Source organism: Artemia sp. Qi Xiang Cuo, chromosome 5 (assembly GCF_049724085.1).
Source record: "Artemia sp. Qi Xiang Cuo chromosome 5, ASM4972408v1, whole genome shotgun sequence".
NCBI lineage: Eukaryota > Metazoa > Arthropoda > Branchiopoda > Anostraca > Artemiidae > Artemia > Artemia sp. Qi Xiang Cuo.
The window spans coordinates 20,882,461-20,903,495 of NC_142798.1; the positions used below are offsets into that span (position 1 = coordinate 20,882,461).

Here is a 21,035-nt window from a genome sequence, read left to right on the forward strand (position 1 = left end):
GGCTATCTCAAAATTTCTAGGGGATGCATTGGTGAAATACGAAGATCATTTTGATTATTCAAAAGGGCACTAGAACATCTGATTTCCAATCCAGTGAGCCCACTACAGTGTTTATACGACCATCCTCTTCATATAAACTTTATACACCCTCGAGGTATAACTTAAAACCCTTGTCCTGAGGGATGGGGGGAGGGTATCCTAAAAGACATAATTTCCAGATATTTCAACTATGCTGAATAAAATCGCTATCTCAAAATTTTGATTAGATATGTTTTGGGAATTGATGGGCGTGGGGGGATTTTTTCCCTCTATTCACTTTTGACTATTAAAAAGGGCACTATCCCTTTCAATTTCCAATCAAATGAGTCTTTTTTGAAGTTCCTGCGACAATAAATGTCCATCTCAAAATTTCTATTATATGCATTTCGGGAAAATATGAGGTGTGTAGGGGGGGGGGGTTCCTCCTTCTGGTCACTTTAAATCTTAAAAAGAGCCCTAGAACATCCAATTACCAATCCAATGAACCCCCTTCAAAGTACATACGACCACCCTCTTTATAAAAAACTTATATGCCCCCAGAGCATAACTTACAATTCTTGCCCTGCGGTCCTTTAGGGGGGGGGGGGTGATTTTCATCCTCAAAGACATAATTTCCGGCCTTTCGCCTATGTTAAACAAAATGGCCATCTCAAAATTTTGATCGGATGTGTTTGGGGAAATGTTGGAAGTGGGTTGTTTGCCCTCCAATTACTTTCGACACTAGCCCCTTTAATTTCCACAACTCCTTTAATACGAAGTGCCCTGGTCTAAAAAATATAATAATGATGAAAATACATTGTGCCCAGACCGCTCTTTACTTAGGGTGCGCTATTGCGCTGCCTATGATATTATTATTCAGCTTCAGTTTAATTTCTATTGGCTCAGAAACCGCGATTTAGTTTTAATTTTGAATTTAGTTTTAAAAATTGCACTTTATTTTTTTATGTTATTAGTTTGCTAAGGATGGTGCTTCGATATAAAGCCGACATCTTCATTTAAGGAAAAACATTTTCACTGTCTTACATAAATTCCCCATTGTTTTACCTGTTGTTGTTTTCATATGAAAGATTTACTGAACTCGAAATAATAGAGGACTAAAAAGTTATTTTTCATATTGAAGCCCCCCCCCCCTCCAAAAATATTCTGTATATTTTTCACGATCTCAAAATTTATTAACTGGAAAGTTTTTTTGTTTTTTTTAACAATGGTCGTACAAGTAAAGCAACCACACAATTAAATTTCACAAAAGTTTTGAAAAACAATTTTTCCGAATGAAATTAAGAGTGACCTTGAAATTTTCTTACACATATGGGGGCTGCAGGACCCCAGCCTTTTGTTTCTACGCTAAAGTTTAACTAGTAATTTTATTGAAAGCATTCTAGAGTGCAATATGCAGGAAAGCAGCTAAATCCTAGTTGTTCTATTTTGGCCACGGAAATCTTTTTCAAAATGCATAATCTAAAGCTGTACTGCATATACCAGCATTCTTTGTTCATTAAGTTCAAAATTTGTATTCATTATATTTTTAAGCTGCTTCCCAGGAAGCAAGGGGGACCCGAAGGTTCTTATCCCCCCTTTAATCCTTGAAATAAAAAAACGTAAACTAGTCAAAGAGCCCGACAGTCCACAGGCATAAAACAAGTATAAACCTTACCGTATGCAGTTTTGAAAGGGTCGGAGCAAAAGAGTTGCCTACCTAAGAAAATATATAAATCCAATCCTCCCCCTTCAAGATAGAAATGTTCTGTTCGGTCTCGATCCCCAAGCCTCATAATTAAATCGGCTTAGATATAAAATTATAGTCAGCCAATCCCAACTATGTGCATCAGATCCAAAATCAAGAACCTGCAGTCCTTGTTTAGGGAAAACACATTTTAGTCAGAACATTTTCTAAGATCACACCCTGTCCAAGTACTGGTGGGTTTTAACCCTAAATCCCCTTTCATGTAGTAGGTATGATCTGGCTGTTCTAGCCACTTTCACACATTACCTCTCCCATCACTCATAGTCATCCCACTGACCTTTGCAGTTGGTTTTATCTTCTCCCTAATGGTCCTCATAGATGACTTTTACAAAGTTGCCAACTGCAACCCAAATCAAATGTTCAAGTTCAAATTCCTTTTCAGTATCTTGCCCAAAGAACTGTCTGAGTTTGTCATAAACAACTGTCTGAGTTGTCATGTCACAGTCTGAAGCTTTTCAGTTTCATATTCACCCTCAGTGTCTTCTCACCAAATCTCTTCACAGCCTGCTTCTTTGTTTTACTTGCTTTTTGTTGCTTCCTTTTTTCTTTTCAACCTTTTCCTTACCTCCCTTGTAGCGAAGGAAGCTTCAACCTTGGCCTTCACCAATGCATCAATGAGCACTTTTGTTCTACCCTCCTTTCTTCGTTGAAGTATTGTGTTTTCATGGTGCTGTCGGGATGTGGTTGTGCTTTTTCAGGTGTGACTATCCTAAATCACAATGGCTGCAAAATCACTGGGCTTACTTAAAGCATTGGGTGAGAGGATGGTAGTGCAGGTAGGGACGGGCTGGAGTCAGAACCCTCTGATGAGCTTTGCAACTTGCCACCAGCTTCGTTGGCTAAAAAAACATTGGGTTGGTCTGTATTTAAGAGCACAGATTTTCATTATCAAAACAATCTGGATTCAAAGTAGATATACCTTCCAAATCCCTTCTGGAAAAATTATGGTATGAAAGCTAAGGGGAAAAGTTTTTATACCAACCCGGCTGTGTTGTAAATGGTGACAGGTCTTCCAGGATTGTTGACCACCATCATATCCATGGATTATTTGTACTAACACTTGGGTGGGTCAGCGACAGAAATATCCAATGGTTGCATGTAATGACTGCAATTGATGGTATCGTCAGCAGTATGACCCAATGCTTCTTGGCATAGTGTATCACATTTGGATAAAGATGAGTATTATGCTTCTCTTGTATGAGTAGCTTCTTAGTATCAGGAGAAACACGCAAATGCTTAACCAAATACTTAACATAATTTATAAATATAGGACCTTTGATCCTCCTATGAAGATAAGACTTGCTATCCCTAGCACAGTGTTATTGTGCTAAAAATCCATACCTTTTGTTACTTTCTCTCCTCTCTGAGTTTCAAATCCATACCTTCGGGCTTCAGAACGTATTTATTATAAAAAAAACATGTAATGACATAGTGGATCAGTGTTATAAAAGTTGCTCTTTCTATTCATAAGGAAATTTGTTAAAAGGCATTTCAACCTTGGAAGGCCTAGGCTGCAGCCAAGCATGGAAGTAAGGCTTTTATGGGTAGGTGGGGGCAGCGTTTGAAAAATGTAAAATGGTATAAATATGTGGTTAGACTTAAAGAATTGCAAACACTTTGAGATTTCTTGGGGAAAAGATCCCTAAGGCACTCCTGTATAAGTCTGGTGTTAATAAAATAACGATAAAAGAAGAAAGTACATAATGTTAGGTTTTGAGGATAATTGCGGATAACAGCCAGCGACTCGTGAAGTTTCTAACCCATGAATAGGTCGAAATCTGTATCAAATTATAGCTGGGTTCTTTAGAAAAAAAAATTTATCAAAACATAAATATTTGTTGTCAACAATGATCGCGACGGCGGTGCGCCGCCGACATCTCACCGGCGGTGGTGCGGCGGTGCGTTTTGAGTCAAACACAAAACGAGCAAAAATCAAAATGAATAGGGCTGAAAACCCCATGCCTTCTCAAGACCAGAACATAATTTGTGCTTTACTGAAAACAAAGTTCTTTTCAAATGTTTTTTTTTTTAGATAGATAGATAGATTTATTTTCCATATATCAGTAAAATAATAACATAACAATCTACAAATCCCCTCAAATGTTCCATGGCCTGTAGGAGGGGGAATATGAAAACATCCCATTAACATTAAACATTTAAACGCTTAACATGTAAACAATATAAACATAATATTAACGTTTAAACATATAAACATAAGCAATTAAACTCTTCACATGTAAAGCATTTGCTTCATAAAATGGAGAAAAAGCAACAACAAAAACAAGGAGAGTTCACTAAATAAGTTTTATCAAACTGCAATGAATCACAACATCTATAAAAAAAAAAAACAGAAAAAAAACAATTAAATGAAAAGACTATTCCCAGCAGGCAAAAGTAAAAAAAATTAATCACATGAAAACAAGTAATTTTACTAGTCTTTTGAAGGTGCCAAACGAGTGGCATTCTCGAGCCGAATCGGGAAGGGTGTTCCATGTCAAATGACACGCAGCAAGAGGATTAAAATTGGATCTTATTGTTGGTGCATGGGGAATTTGGATATTTAGAGAACTACGGAGTTGATAATTTGACCGATCAGATACAAAAGAAGACGTAAATCTAAGGGATCTAGGAATATCACCATGGAGCTGAAGAAAGGCGAAAGACGCACAGGAAAGAATATAGTTTTTTAATTTCAAGTAACGGTTTAGTTTTGAACGATTTACATCCTGGATAAGATTTATAGCTTTATCGTTAGTATTCGAAAGCGGTTTGAGAAAAAAAGGGAAAGTAGACATCCTTATGACTGAGCAATAGGAAACATAAGAATGAATTAAGCTATGAAATATGATTCTTAATAATGGTCCTGGAAAAATATGGTTTAGTTTTCTTAGAATACCGAGGTTTCTGCATACCTTCATTTTAATCAAATCAATATGGCGTTTAAAAGATAAATTTTCATCTAGGAGGATACCTAGGAAATGGACATGGCCATCCTTTGGTCTACTAATAAAGCCTTTGGATATGTGAATTTCAGATAATTTAGGACAAGCCTGAGATATACAAGAAAAAACTAAAAAACTAGTTTTAGAAACATTTAAGGCAAGAGAGTTAGCATCAAACCAAATTGAAACTCTCTTGAAGAGGTCCACTAACTTTGTACGAACCTCATCTTCTGTTCTCCTAGAAGTAATAAGGGTGGTATCGTTGGCAAAAGTAACAAGAGAATCCGAGGTATGCAAACTATAGTAATGGGTACGGGAGAATGTTGGACGACATAGACGACAGCAATAAAGAGTATTTTTATTTCTAACTGCAAAAATTAGGTCATTTATATAAATTAAAAACAGCACCGGCCCTAAAACTGACCCTTGAGGGACCCCCTGATCAACACTTCATGGTGAGCGAAAAAGTGGATCACCAGAAATTATTCTACCAGACATGAAAGACTTGAACCAATAAAACGCACTACCTCTTATTCAAACCTGAGAAATTTTAAAAAGCAAAACACTACGGGTTAAAGAATCAAAAGATTCGCGAACGCTCAGAAAAAAAGCAGCATGAATAAATTGGGTGTCTTGGGCAGAACGACGATAGTTCAATAAAACCGTAAAAACATGCTCAGTTGAATGACTTGCTCGAAAACCAAATTGAAAATCGTGAAAAAAATCTTTAGAAGTAAGAAAATTATTAAGACGAGAAAGCATCTCCTTCTCAAATATTTTGCTAAGCACAGACAACAAAGAAATTGGCCGATAGTTGGCTGGATCGTTTCGTGTCCCCCCCCCTTATATATTATGATGACTCGAGCACGCTTGAGACTACTCGAGAAAATACCATGCTGAAAGGAGAGATTAATAAGTTTTGTTAAGGGAGAAATAATAGAATGAAGTATGAACTTGATTACTTTAGTACAAAATCAAACAGTTCGTGGTAACGAACTGTAAGTATGGAGCGACCCGGCTCAATAGTAATCGAAACTCTAAAAACCGACATTTTGATACCCATAGATACATCAATAGAATCATATTTTTATGCTGATTTCAAATATATAAGTTTCATTAAGTTTAGTTTTACCCATCAAAAGTTACGCGCCTGAGAAAATTTGCCTTATTTTCGATAAAAGGGGGAAACACCCCCAAAAAGTCATAGAACTTTAATGAAAATCCCAACATCAGATTCAGCGTATCAGAAAAGCCTACTGCGGAAGTTTCAAGCTCCTATCTGCAAAATGTGGAATTTTATATTTTTTGTCAGAAGAAAGATCACGGATGCGTGTTTATTTGTAAAGATCACGGATGTGTGTTTATTTGTAAAGATCACGGATGCGTGTTTATTTGTAAGGATCACGGATGCGTTTTTTTTTTGTATATATATATATATATATATATATATATATATATATATATATATATATATATATATATATATATATATATATATATATATATATATATATATATATATATATATATATATATATATATATATATATATATATATATATATATATATATATATATATATATATATATATATATATATATATATATATATATATATTTCCCCAGTGGTGATCATATCGATCCAGTAGTCCTAGAATATCGTAAGAGGGCTCATTTGAACGGAAATTATAAGTTCTAGTGCCCTTTTTAAGGGAACAGCAAAAGTGGAGGGCAACTTGGCCCCCTCCACGCTCATTCTTTTCCCAAAGTCACCCAATCAAAATTTTGAGACTGACATTTTGTTCAGCATAGTCGAAAATCTAATAAATATGTCTTTGAGGATAACTTATTCCCCCACAGTTTTCGGGGGAAGGGCTGGAAGTTATGAACTTTGCCCATTGTTTACATATAGCATTGGTTAATGGGAAGTATCAAGACTTTTCAGGAGGGATTTTTAATGATGGGGAAGGGGGTGTTGGAGGAGTTACGGGGAAGGATCTTTCCATGGAGGATGTTTCCTTGGGGGAAGGGACATTTCTATGAAGGGGGTGCCGGATTTCCCAGCATTATTCGAAAAACGATCAGAAATTAAATAAAAAAACTAGTCTTTTCAACTGAAAGTAAAGAGCAACATTAAAACTTAAAAAAAACAGAAATTATTACGTATATGAGGGACTTCGCTCCCTAGTCAATACCTCGCCCTTTTCGCTAAATTTTTTTTTAGTACTTTCAAAAGAGCTATCTATTCTAATTAACCGGCCTTTGTGATTCAGGGGTTTGTTATTCGTACAAAATTCAAAACTTCAGCGTAAAGAGCTAGGTATTGACTAGGGAGTGAACTCCCTTATATACGTGATAAAAACATACGAATATAGAAATTCGTTACGTAAGTTAATTCTTAAGTTACGAATTAGCCAAAAAATAGAAAATTAATATGCGAATTTCGTTATAATTATTCATGTACGGTGAGCCAAAATCAAAGCTGCATTAATTCAAAACGTTCAGACATTAACTAAAAAAAAAAAAAGTTTTTTTTACAGAAATTAAGGAGCGACATTAAAACTTAAAACGAACAGAAATTATTCCGTATATGAAAGGGGCTGTCCCTTCCTAAACGCCTCGCTCTTTACGCTTAAGTTTTTTATTATTTGAAAAACAGAGTTGTGAGAAAGAATCAAACTGTAGCGTAAAGAGCGAGGCGTTGAGGAGGGGACATCCCCATCCATATACGGAATAATTTCTGTTTGTTTTAAATTTTAATGTTACTCCTTACTTTCAGTTAATTAAACTTGTTTTTTTTTTAGTTAATATTATCAGGGCCAGACGATGAAGAATTTTTCAATCCCATAACAATTTTAATAATTTCTTTCTCCGTCGCTGGTTCCAAATACATTGACTTCATACAAGGTGGCCCAAGATAAGACCTGAAGTTGGATCTTGAAGGAGATTAAATAAAAAAAAACAAGTTTTTTTAACTGAAAGTAAGGAGCGACATTAAAACTTAAAATGAACAGAAATTATTCTGTATATGAAAGGGGCTGTCCCTTCCTCAACGTCTCGCTCTTTACGCTAAAGTTTTTTATTGTTTGCAAAAAATAGAGTTGTGAGAAAGTCAAACTTTAGCGTAAAGAGCGAGGCGTTGAGGAGGGGACAGCCCTTTTCATATACGGAATAATTTCTGTTCGTTTTACGTTTTAATGTCGCTCCTTACTTTTAGTTAAAAAAAAACTTGTTTTTTTTATGTAATTTTGAACGTTTTTGAATAAATGCAGGTTTTGATCTTGGCTCACCGTATATGAATAATTAAAACAAAATTATCATATTAATTTACTTTTATTTCGTTAAATGGCTTTCTCGAAACTTGTTTAATTTTATTTACGAACGTTTTTATTAGTAATAAATATACGTAACTTACGAATTAACTTACGTAACGAACTTCTATATTCACATATTTTTAATACGTTTATTAGGGGGTTCGCCCCTTAGTCAATACCTTGCTCTTTAAGCGAAAGTTTGAATTTTGTTCCAGTTCTTTAAAAATGACCGCTAAATCACAAAGGCCGTTAATTAGAATAAATAGCTCTTATGAAAGTACTAAAAAATCTTTGGCTTAAAGAGCGACGTATTGACTACGGGGCGAACCCAATCATATATGTAATATTTTCTTTAAGGTTTCGGTGTTGCTGCTGTTGCAGTTGAAAAACTTGTTTTTTTATATTTAATTTCTGATCTTTTTTAAATAATGCTGGGAAGTCCCATGAAAAATTCCTCTATGGAAAGATCCTCCCACGTAAACCCCTCCCCCAGCCACCCCCCCCCTACCAGAAAAATTTCCCCCGGAAAATATCTGTATACTTCGCAATAACCTATACTATATGTAAACAATGGGCAAAGTTCGAAACTTGCAGCCCTTCCACTTGGGACTGTGGGGGGTTAAGTCATCCTTAGAGACATAGTTTTTACATTTTTCGAGTAGGCTGAACCAAATGGCTATCTCAAAATTTCAATCAAGAGACTTTGGTAAAAAAAAATGAGCGTGGAAGTGGGTCTAGCTGCCCTCCAGTTTTTTGGTCACTTAAAAAGGGCACTAGAACTTTTAAGTTCCGTTTGAATGAGCCCTCTAACAATATTCTATGACCACTGGATCGAAACAATCACCCCTGAAGAAAAAACACGCATCGTTATCCTTCTTCGAGCAAAAAATGCAAATTTCCACCTTTTTGCAGATAGTAGCGTGAAACTTCTTTAATAGGGTTCCCCTGATAAGCTGAATGTGATGGTGTAATTTTCGTTAAAGTTAATTAAAAATGCAAAATTCCACATTTTTTCAGATAGGAGTTTGAAGCTTCTTTAATATTGTTCTTTGATAAACTGAATCTGATGGTGTGATTTTCGATAAAGTTAATTAAAAAAATTTGCAATTAAAACCAAATTTTATTGTTTAAAAAAAATTGAGTTGTGAGAAAGTCAAACTTTAGCGTAAAGAGCGAGGCGTTGAGGAGGGGACAGCCCGTTTCATATACGGATTAATTTCTGTTCGTTTTAAGTTTTAACGTCGTTTCTTACTTTCAATTAAAAAAAACTTGTTTTTTTTATTTCATTTGTGAACGTTTTTGAATTAATGCAGGTTTTGATTTTGGTTCACCGTGCATGAATAATTAAAACGAAATTTGCATATTAATTTTACTTTTATTTGGTTAAATGGCTTTTTCGAAACTTGTTGAATTTTATTTACGGACGTTTTTATTAGTAATAAATATAGGTAACTTACGAATTAACTTACGTAACGAACTTCTATATTCATATATTTTTAATACGTATATCAGGGGGTTTGCCCCCTAGTAAACACCTTGCTCTTTATGCTAAAGTTTGAATTTTGTTTCAATTCTTTAAAAATGACCCCTTAGTCACAAAGGCCGTTAATTAGAATAAATAGCTCTTATGAAAATACTAAAAAATCTTTGGCTTAAAGAGCGAGGTATTTACTAGAAGGTGAACCCAATCATATAGCTAATATTATTTGTTCGTTTTAAGTTTTGATGTTGCTCCTTACTTTCAGTTGAAAAATTTGTTTTCATAAATGTAATTTCTGATTTTTTTTTAATAATGAAAGGAAATCCGGCGCCCACTTCATAGCAATGTCCCTTCCCCAATGAAAACTTCCTTCATGAAAATATCCTCACATATAACCCCCCGACCCACCCCCACCCCCACTACCAGAAAAAATTCCCCCTGAAAACGTCTGTATACTTCCCAATAACCAATACTATATGTTAACATTGGGTAAAGTTCATAACTTTCAGCCCTCCCCCTGGGGGCTTTGAGGGATTAAGTCATCCTAAAAGACATAGTTATATTATTTTCGACCATGCTGAACAAAATGGCTGTCTCAAAACTCTACCCTTAAAATGGTTCTATAACTTTTAGGGGGTCTTTCCCCCTTTTTTCGAAAATCAGCCAAATTTTCTCAGGCGCGTAACTTTTGATAGGCAATATTAAACTTGATGAAACTTATATCTTTGAAATCAAAATTAAAATCTGATTCTTTTGATGTATCTATTGGTATCAAAATTCCGTTTTTTAGTGTTTCGGTTACCATTGAGCCGGGTCGCTCCTTACTTACAGTACGTTACCACGAACTGTTTGAAAGAACTAACAGCCGAAGCGGTCCTTTTACCGATATTCACAAAATATGAAGTGAATGCATCTTGAACATTCAGTTCATCTTCGATGATTTTGCCATCGAGATAAAAAAAAAGAAGGGGCTGATGGAGATTGAAAAGAGGGCCTAAGCACAGAATTTATTACCTGCCAAGTTTTTCGTATATCTTTACCACAATCTGAAAAACAATTAAAATAATACTGGGACTTGGCCTTTCGACATAAAGAATTATAAATATTCCTATAAGTTTTAAATCGCTGAAGGCAAATAGCTTTCATTGAGGGGCTAGCAGACTTAAAGACCCTCCAGAGATTATTTTTTCTTCTACAAATCCTAAGGAGACCAGGGGTCATCCAAGGATTTAGAGGAAAAACATTCTTAGACTTACGATTAGAAGGTGAAATAGAACAAATATCAAGAACAGTTTCTTTAATAGACTCATAAAAAGTATCAAATAAATTAACAAAATCAGAATCACTCTCAAAACCACCCCAAGAAATTTCTGCCAATATTGGCCTAAGAAGCATCAATTCCACTTCACCAAACCTAAAAGGCCTCTTACCAGACTCACGAGTCCTTTCAATAGTCATTTTATCAAAACAGTGTCTAGAGTAAACAGGGAAATGATCAGAAATGTCACTCACTAAAACATAATTTTGGATCAAAGTAGCCGTACAGAAAATATCAAGGAGGCACACTTGTGCCTCTATAAAGAGGCGACCCACCACAATGTTAAGTGATTTCAGGTCCTAGAGGTCGCAGAGAAACGGCGGTGATCGCATTTTGTAGCCCAAGCTCAAACTAAGAAACTTGCAAAATTTCATCCTCCTCCGACTTTATCTTCATGGGGTAAACTGGGCCGGAAGTTTGGACCCTCCCACCACAGCCCCCCTTTAACGTTGTCCGATTGGGCTGAAATTTAGAGGTTAAGCTTTCCTAGGGCCCGGGAGCTTATCCTCGAAATTTCAGCTCAATCCGATCACTCCTTCCCTGTTTTCAAAAAACCAAATAGAGCCACTTAAAATTCATCATCAGTTCTTTTTTTTTCTTAGCCACGCCTACAGGCCACAGTTGGCAACGGATCTGGTTGAATGAGGACTCATTCGAAGCAGAATTTGACCTGTTAGGGCCTTTTGATATTTTCAGACCGAAAATATTATCCCCCGAAGTTACATTTACGAAAAACCTTAGTTTTTTTCAAATAATACACATAAACAGGTTAGACATGCTTTGTTATGAAAATATCTCCGCGTCAATTTTCATAACAAAGCATGTCTAACCTGTTTATGTGTATTATTTGAAAAAAACTACGTTTTCTAAAGAGTTAAAGAGGCTGAGTTACAAGGTCAACCCTTAAAACGTACAGGGATTAGGAGGCACAGTTGGGGGGCTGTTAAAGAGGCTGAGTCACAAGTTCGAACCTTAAAACGTACAGGGATTAGGAGGCACCCTGTACGACGTGATTTGAGTATTCAGGAATTAAAAGCCTTAACACAAGAATGTTCAAGAGCGGGGGGTTTGGGGGCGGCAGCCCCCCAACTTCAACTCCTGACACGATCAGCTAACAGTTAGTCAAGCAATAATAAGTAATAAACTGTACAAAAACGTGCAGAAATTATTTGAAAAAAACTACGTTTTCTAAAGAGTTAAAGAGGCTGAGTTACAAGGTCGAACCTTAAAACGTACAGGGATTAGGAGGCACAGTTGGGGGGCTGGCCCCCCCAAACCCCCCGCTTTCGCAGCCTTTAAATAAAAAAAAAATATTTAAACTGAAAGTAAGGAGCGACATTAAATCTTAAAACGAACAGAAATTATTCCGTATATGAAAGAGGCTGTGCCCTCCTCAACGCCTCGCTCTTTACGCTAAAGTTTTTATTGTTTAAAAAAAGAATTGTGAGAAAGTCAAACTTTAGCGTAAAGAGCGAGGCGTTGAGGAGGGCACAGCCTCTTTCATATACGGAATAATTTCTGTTCGTTTTAAGATTTAATGTCGCTCCTTACTTTCAGTTTAAATTTTTTTTTTATTTAAAGGCTGCGAAAGCGGGGGTTTGGGGGCGGCAGCCCCCCAACTGTGCCTCCTAATCCCTGTACGTTTTAAGGTTCGACCTTGTAACTCAGCCTCTTTAACTCTTTAGAAAACGTAGTTTTTTTCAAATAATTGTCAATCAGAGATGACTTACTCTCTGTTATGCGAGATGGGATAGATACAGGAGGTAAAGTAACTTTTCACTTTTTTACTTTCATAAATATATTTTTTTTAATTTTAGGAATAAATATCAGTATATGCCAATTAAAATGACAATCCACGCTCATTTTTTTTCAATAATGCGCAAATTATGTTCTGGTCTTGAGAAGGCAGAGGGGTTAGCTCTTTACTTTTCTATGAAAGACTTGTTTTGTGGAAACATTTTTTAAATTAATTTCTTTAAATAGGGACTTGGGGGAGTACTTAGTCTATGCTTTGTGCGTAAACTTAATTAAAATAATTTAAAAAATTATACTATAAAACCAATAGCCAATACCAACGAACCCGTAACAAAAATACCTTTTTGGTTAGCTATTGATAAAGCAGGAATCGCAATAAAATATGTTCTTGATTTGTATATGTCAGAAGTAATTACATCGTTTTGTATTGTTGTGATTGAACTTCCTTGAAGTAGGGATTCTCAGATTGTTTTATTTTTTTAATTTTAGTTTTAACAATCGCATTTTTTTTTGCATATTGTTTTATTTATATATGTGCTTTGACGAGGATAGCCCTTTGATATAAAGCTGCAATATTCATTTAAGGTTTAAAAATTTCACTGTCCCCAATCAATTCCCCATTGTTTTACCTGCTGCTGTTAACATGTGGCAAGGCACCGTGAACTTCGTTTTTATTTGAAAAATAAAAAATTAAAAACGAGTTCTTTCAAGTGAAAGTAAGCAGCAAAATTAAAACTCAGAACGAACAGAAATTATGACGGATATCAGGGGGTTGCCCTCTCCTCAATACCTCGCTTTTTACGCTAAAGTTTTATTTTTTGTTTCTGTTTTTTAAGAATGACTCCTAAATCACAAAGACCGTTTAATTAGAATAATAAGCTCTTTTAAAAGCTCTAAAAAATACTTCAGCGTAAAGAACGAGGTAATGAGGTGAGGGAGACCCCGCTCATATACGTCGTAATTTCTGTTCGCTTTAAGTTTTAATGTTGGTTGTTACTTTCAGTTGAAAAAATTTGTTTTTTATTGAATTTCTGATAGTTTTAGATAATGCTGGGAAACCCTGATCCCCTCTATGGAAAACTCCCTTTTCCCACAAACAAATTCTCCATGGAAAGACCCTCCCACGTAACCCCCCCACCAGTAGAATCCCTCGTGAAAACTCTGTATACTTCCCAATTGCCGATACTTTATGTATACTGGAATAAAGTTCCCTGTTTGCAGGCCTTCCCCTGGAGACTGTGGGCGTCAAGTCATTCTAAAAGACATGGTAATTACATTTTTCGACTATGCTGAAAAAAATAGCTGTCTCAAAAATATTGACCGGATGACTTTGGGAAAAAAATGAGCGTGGGAGGGGGGCTAGCTGCCCTCCAATTTTTTGGTCACTTAAAAGGGTACTAGAACTTTTGATTTCCGATCAAATGAGCCCTCTCCCGATCTTCTATGATCACTTTTTCGATACTGTCACCCTTTTGAAAAAAAAAACAAATAAACACGCATCCGTGATCTTTTTTCCGGCAAAAAAAAACGCAAAATTTTATATTTTTGTGCATATGAGCTTGAAACCTCTGCAGTAGGATTCTCTGGTAAGCTCAATCTGAGAGTATCATTTTCATTATGACCACTTGATGTTTTGGGGTTGTTTCTTCCATTTTTCAGAGTTTGGACAAATTTTGACAGGATCGTAACTTTTGATGGGTAACATTAAAAATGATGAATTTTACATATTTTGAATAAGAATCAAAATTCGATTCCTTTGATGTATCTTTTTTATTTTTATCAAGACCGTTTCTTAGAGTTTCGGCTACTATTGAGCTGCATCGCTCCTTACTTACAGTTCGTTACCACAAACTGTCTGATCCTGCTTATATTTTTCATCTACAAGGTTAGTAAACCTCAATGTATACTTGTTAAATTACGTTAGTTTTCTTCAAACAAGTCTTTACAAAGGATTGTCAGTTAGCTCCCTCAAGACTCAAAGAAACTAACGCCATCTAATGCAGAATTTCCATTGCCTACCTTGTTTACGATGTATCGTGATGTTTCTGATAGGGGAAGATATTAGGTCGAACTGTGACAATTCTACTCCAGGAAGAAATTTGACACCGTTGTCAACATCCCACTGGTATACAAGGTCATTTGCAGAATATGCATCTGGAATATAAAAGAAGTCTAAGGATTCGCGATGCTTAATAAACGTATACCAATGAAGATCTGCGTGGTGGTGATTATTCATAGACAATCCAAAATATCGGAACTTCTTCTACAGAAAGCATGCCCACCACATCCCTCAGACACCAAGGGTTCCAACGAGCTGACTTGCTTGGGGTTGATCTTTCCACCCATCCAAAAAACTGGTTCATTAATTGAAGTGTTCAATTTGGCTGTATATGCAATTGCAAATATTTTGTTACCTTAAAAGAGGATTTCACTGCATGGGGGGGGGGCATTTTCTATTCAAGATTTTTGCCCCTACCTAAATTTTGAAAAATTCCTTCTTTTGTGTTGTCATTGAGAATGTTTTTTTTATGTATTTTCATTAAAACATAAAAAATAAATAAAACCACCCCTCCCCTAAATTTTCAAAATACACTTTTGCCTTCCCCTCAAATTTCTGAAAATTGACGCCACTGATACAAGGCTCAAACTCTTTTCCAGGGTTATCAGACCTACTGAATGTAACGGATATTGTCATCAAGATTCCACTTCTTTTAAAGTGTGTATCACCTTCCCTTGTTTTGTAAAATTATTCAAATATTTGTATGCCAAAAACTATTGTCATGTAGCAACAAGGTTAATAAACTTTAAAAATTTAGAATCGTTACAAGAAATTAATCTTTGCAATTTACATCTTTGCAATTTACATCTTTGCAATCTGTGCAATGTTTATCAATTTGATTAATTTAAAAGTTTCACTTACTTTTTTTCGAGTTTTGGCAAGGGTTGCTCTTTTTTCCCACTCATTGCCATGAAGAATTGTTCAAAAAGTCTAATTTCTTTTTTATATTGTGTTTGGATGTGTACATGCTTCAGTTGTGGGCCTAAAGGCCCTCACTTTGCCTGTAGCATGCGCACGTGTTTAAAAGTGCAGAATTTAGCGTTTCTTCTCAAAAAAATCTTTTACTCCTTACTATTTTTTTATCTTACCGCGCATATTCTTATGTCTCGGCCATCTTCATTGGACGTTTTGGGGCCACTCCTCTTGGTTGCTCATGCATATGGGATCGGTACATTGTTCTATCAGGTATGGTACGTGATAAGTGGCTAACTTGATGTTTTTGAATCGAAGTTCTCAGTCCATCGTTTTTGTGGTCTGCCTCGTGGACGTAGGCCATGCAGATATCCTTCAAGCGCAAATTTCAGAAAGCGGCTCGGCTCCATTTCTTTGACGTGGCCCAACCAGCGCAGTTGTTTTTTCTTGATATTACTGAGAATAGATTCAGTGGACTGAAGCCTTTGGTATACTTCAACATTTGTGATGCTGTCAGTGTATTTGATTCTAGTAATAATGCAGAAGCATCTCTTCTCGAAAATAGAAATTTTCTTTTATCTTCTGGTTTCAGTGTCCATAAAAATGCATGATAATGCTGTTGAATAGGCGTATTTTAAGTTTGTTAGATGGATCGCTACTTTTCCAGAGGTTTGCTAGTCTTCGGAAGCTAGATATAGCAACTGCAAGTCGACGTTTCACGTCAGAGCTGTGGCAGTTATCAGAGGGTAGTAGGTTGCCAGGGTACAAGAAATGGTTAACCTTTTATACTTGTATCCTCCCTATAGTGATAACGGGTGGGTTGTTTTGTTTATGTCACGTAGTTACCATGGCCATGGTTTTGCTGACACTGATTCTCATCCCAAACCGCTTAGTGGCATTGTAGAGTTTATCAGCTTGTGCCTGCTGTTTTTGTGAACAGTTGGCTAAAACGTCAATATCATCAGCGTAGGCAAGAACATCTATCAGCAAGGTTATCTCTTTCTGTTACGCCATATTCCCAATGCATCATTGACAGAACGACATTTAGAAAGAGCTTGAAGAGGTGTAGTGATAAGATGTAATAAGATGTAACGAAGTTGTGAACTGTTTTAACAACCCATCAGAGGTTATTATTTGGCCTTGAAACTTGTCATAAAAACTCTTGATTATCCTGACTATCTCAAATGAGGTCCCGTAGTGAAGAAAAATCTGCCAGAGTTCTTCGCTCCACACCAGGTCAGATGCTTCACAGAAATCACCTAATATTTGGTAGAGTTCCTGGTTGAATTCGATGTACCATTCCATTATTTGTAAAATTATTCATCATCTGTGATAGAGCCGTGAAGCCTGTAAAAAAAAAAAAAAAAAAAAAAAAAAAAAAAAAAAAAAAATGTCTGTTTGATTGTGGATCTTCCAGGGCGGAAGCAGGCCTGATATTCTCCAATGACAAGAGCAGTTGTTGCTTGTTTTCGTTGAAGTAGTACTTTTGTCAAGACACGTATCTGATTGCTCGTTAGGCTGATTGGACGGTAGTTTCCATGCTCTTTCTTTGACCCCTTTCGACAAATAGGAACAATAAGTATGGTACATACCAGTCACCTCATCCGATCTGACGTTAATGAGTTCGACGGTGACTCTGTTTGGGCCAGGGGCTTTTCGCTGTATGACCAACTTGATTGCAGACATTGCTTTCTAACTTGAGGGGAAGTGGAGCTCTGAGATTTTGGTAGGGCATGGCGAAGTGGGATAGTATTTTACCATCGGCAGTTTTTGAGTTTACCATTGAAATACTCTTTCCATCTTTCAAGTTTCATTTGATGATCGTTAATCTCTTTTTCACTTTTGACCAGGATTACCGATATTTGCGGGTCTTTTTTTCTGTATCAATTTACGTACTTTTCGGAAAACTGACCTCCGGCTCTCATTCTTGAATAGTACTTTGCAATCTTCGTATTTCTTCCGCAGCTGGTTACCTAGTGTCTTCCTAATCTCTCGCTGAATTCTTCTTGTGAGAAGCTTATAAGTATCTCGGCTGTTGCGGTCGCATTTATTAAAAAATAAACGCTTATCCTCGCATAATGATCTCATCTCTGAGCCATGGTTTTCATTGAGAATATTTGTTCGAGGACGTCATTCGCTGTCTTGATGATTGCTGATGTGACCTGTTTGGCCTGATTGATTGTAGATCTTCCAGGGCGAAAGCAGGCCTGATATTTTCCAATGACAAGAGCAGTTGTTGCTTGTATTCGGTGAAGTAGTAATTTTATCAAGACACGTGACTGATTGCTCGTGAGGCTGATTGGACGGTAGTTTTCACGCTTTTTCTTTGACCCCTTTCTATAAATAGGAACAATAGGTATGGTACACACCAGTAAACTCATCGGATCCGACGTTATTGAGTTCGACGGTGACTACGTCTGGGCCAGGGGCTTTTCGTTGTTTGACCAACTTGATTGCTGACTTAGCTTTCTAACTTGAGTGGAAGTGGAGGTCTGAGATTTCGGTAGGGCATGGGGAAGTGGGGTAGTATTTCACCATCAGCAGTTTTTAAGTTTATCATTGAAATGCTCTTTCCTTCTTTCAAATTTCATTTATGATCGTTAATCTCTTTTCACTTTTGTCCAGGATTACCGATATTTGCGGGTATTTCTTTTTCTGAATCAATTTGCGTACCCTTCGGAAAACTGCTCTTTGGCTCCCCTTTTTAACAGTAATTTACAATCTTCGTATTTCTTCTGCAGATGGTTACCTAGTGTTTTCCGAATCTCTCGCTGAATTCTTCTTTTGAGAAGAAGCTTATAAGTATCTCGGCTGTTGCGGTCGCATTTATTAAAAAATAAACGCTTATCCTCGCATAATGATCTCATCTGTGAGCCATGGTTTTTCATTGAGAATATTTATCCGAGGACGTCATTTGTTGTCTCGATGATTGCTGATGCGGTCTGTTTGGCCAGGGAGTCTATCTCGCTAGTAGTGTCCAAAGGAGAATGTTTTACCAGTATCTCTCAGAATTTCTCAGATAGAGTGGAAGTGTAGGTCTGTCTTTTTTTGGAATCCTGCGTGAGTTTTACCTGGAAACTTAAGATTCTGTTGCTTTTTGTAATTTCCTCGTTCTTAGCTCGAACTTTGAGCTTAGCTTTTAGTTTAAACCTTACATTTTTACTTGCATATTCTTTTCTTTTCACTATGCTGAAGAATTTTTTTTATCAGCCTTTTAATTAACATTTACTCCAATGTTCTTGGTCTTTTTTGTAATATATTATATTTCCGTGTTATGGCTGTGTGTAACCAGTGATTTGTGACTGGACTTGCCACCGTGGAAAAAATTTATAATTAGCTGGAAACAGGAAAATATGGCAGACTTTAGCTGTTAATATTTATCCTCAAAATCGTTACAACCACAGACAACGAGTTGATTGAAGCTTTCTAAAATTTTTAAAAATATATATTTTAAGCTAATTAGTTTTCTTATTCTCTTATCTACGGCAGCGCAATGGGGGCACAATTTATTATTTATTAATTTCTTTTTAATGACCAAGGTACTTCGTATAAAAGGAGTTGTTGCAGAAACTTCGGAAGGAAATTGTTTATTCGATTGGATATTGAAAGTTCTAGTGCACTTTTTTAAGAGTCAAAAGTGATTGGAGGGCGACAAGACCCCCCCCCCCCAAGTTCTTCATTTCCCCAAACACATACAATAAACATTTTGAGATAGCAATTTGGTTCAGCATAATAGAAAAGTCCAGTAATTATGTCTTTGGGGATGTCAGCCCCCCTCCCCACAGCCAATACGGTAAGATTTATAAGTTATGCTAGTTGCACATTATTAATATATAAGGTTTTTATGGAAGGGGTGGTATTATAAGCTTTGAAGGGAGCTCGTTCGACAGGAAATTGAAAGTTCTAGTGTCTTTTTAAGAGTCAAATGTTATCGGAGAATAACCAGCTCGCTCTTTCTCGCGTCCCTTTTCCCCAAGTACATCCAATCAAAATTTTAAGACAGCAATTTTGTTGAAAATAGTCCGTGCGAAAGTCAAATAGCTATAACTCTGTGGTTGATAAATTCTCCAATCCGTGAGACAAGGGCCTTAACTTACACAAGTTGCCCACTGTTAACTAGCCTCCCTCCCCCACACCTTGTTCCTCCCCCCCCCTTGTAGAAGTTTAAGTGCCTTTTTAATTTTTATAATTTATCCATTGCTTACGGATAGTATTTGTTATTTGGAAAAATACCAACATTTTTCTTTCGGGAGTTTTCTGGCGGGGGGGGGGGTCTGGGAGAATTTTTAGTGGGAGAGAAATTTTTGGGAATAATTTCCTTTTAACAGGGATGTATTTTCCACAGGGGGTATTTCCCAGGGGTTGTATTTTTCGTGGGGGGGGGTGTTTCCAGCGGGGCATTTGGCTCGGGGGTATTTTCCGGGGGGTATTTTCGGGGGGATATTTTCCCTGGAAGGTATTTTCCGAGAGTATTTTAAGGGGGGTTAACTCCTAGAATCAAATAACTATAGCATCCACAAAAACATAACAGTTTTTTTAGTATACTGTACCTTTGCCTTTTTGGTACTATATAACTCTTTACATTTTTCACCTGGTTATTCTCACTTGAAAATCGATCTAGTAAATCGATTCCAGCTTTCCCCCCTCCCTCCGAGACTCTTACAAAATTACGTCCCTGCTCTTAATGCCTTAAAACAGCGTTCTTTAAAACTTAAATTTTCCAAGGTTCTTGTTGATCCCTTGGATTTCAATGATGGTTTGGAATGATCTTATGAAAGGTATTTTTACTCCTCTGGTTGTCAATATGTTTTTCAAGGCGACTGCTTCCACAGCCGCTATACAATCAAAAGCAAGGTGTCTCTTGAACAAGTTCAAAAACAAATTCTTCATCAAAGAAACTGATTGTATTGTAGGCTACCTGTACTCCTGTATAAATTTATTTTGTCTTCTTAGGCCGAACCTTATTCACACTGACATCTTTTGTCTAAAAGGCTCATTATTTTCAAGTGTTACTGCAAAGTATTCACCTATAGTAAATTTTTATTTCTCCATATATTAATACTTGTCTACAAGGATAACACAAAAGACATGACAAGATATTGTCTCCTTCTTTGAGCAATAAAATTTTTACACTCTCTGGAGATTCAGTTTATGTGAAAATTGACCTTTCAGAAACAGAACTGAAATAATTTTACGGGCTTAAATCTGAATACAAAGATATATCTTTCTGAGCTGGCAGGAAAAGGATAAAGAATTAGCTTAGAAGGGTGAATAAATTTTTAGGCCTTTGGGAGTAACAATTTTTAATAAATACTACTTTGGATTTTGCATTTTTTTTTAAATTTAGTTTTGTTAAAAAGTAATTTCTGGCATAGAAGGAAAACCTGTTTAGTTTTTCAAAAGGCTATTTCCAGATTGGAAGATGAGCAAATCAGAACAAGTAGTAGTTGGTTGAAATTAATGGATTTTTCC

General features: G+C 36.3%; 1 protein-coding gene across 1 annotated transcript in view; it reads right to left on the minus strand.

Moving 5' to 3' along the window:
* The window catches only part of LOC148951939 (gamma-aminobutyric acid receptor subunit alpha-6-like), a 153,874-nt gene that overhangs the window by 87,050 nt on the left and 45,789 nt on the right, over nt 1-21,035 (minus strand). The window contains exon 6 of the mRNA XM_089089104.1: nt 14,612-14,746. Coding sequence (XP_088945230.1) covers nt 14,612-14,746 — 135 coding nt within the window. The remainder of the gene's footprint in view (nt 1-14,611; nt 14,747-21,035) is intronic.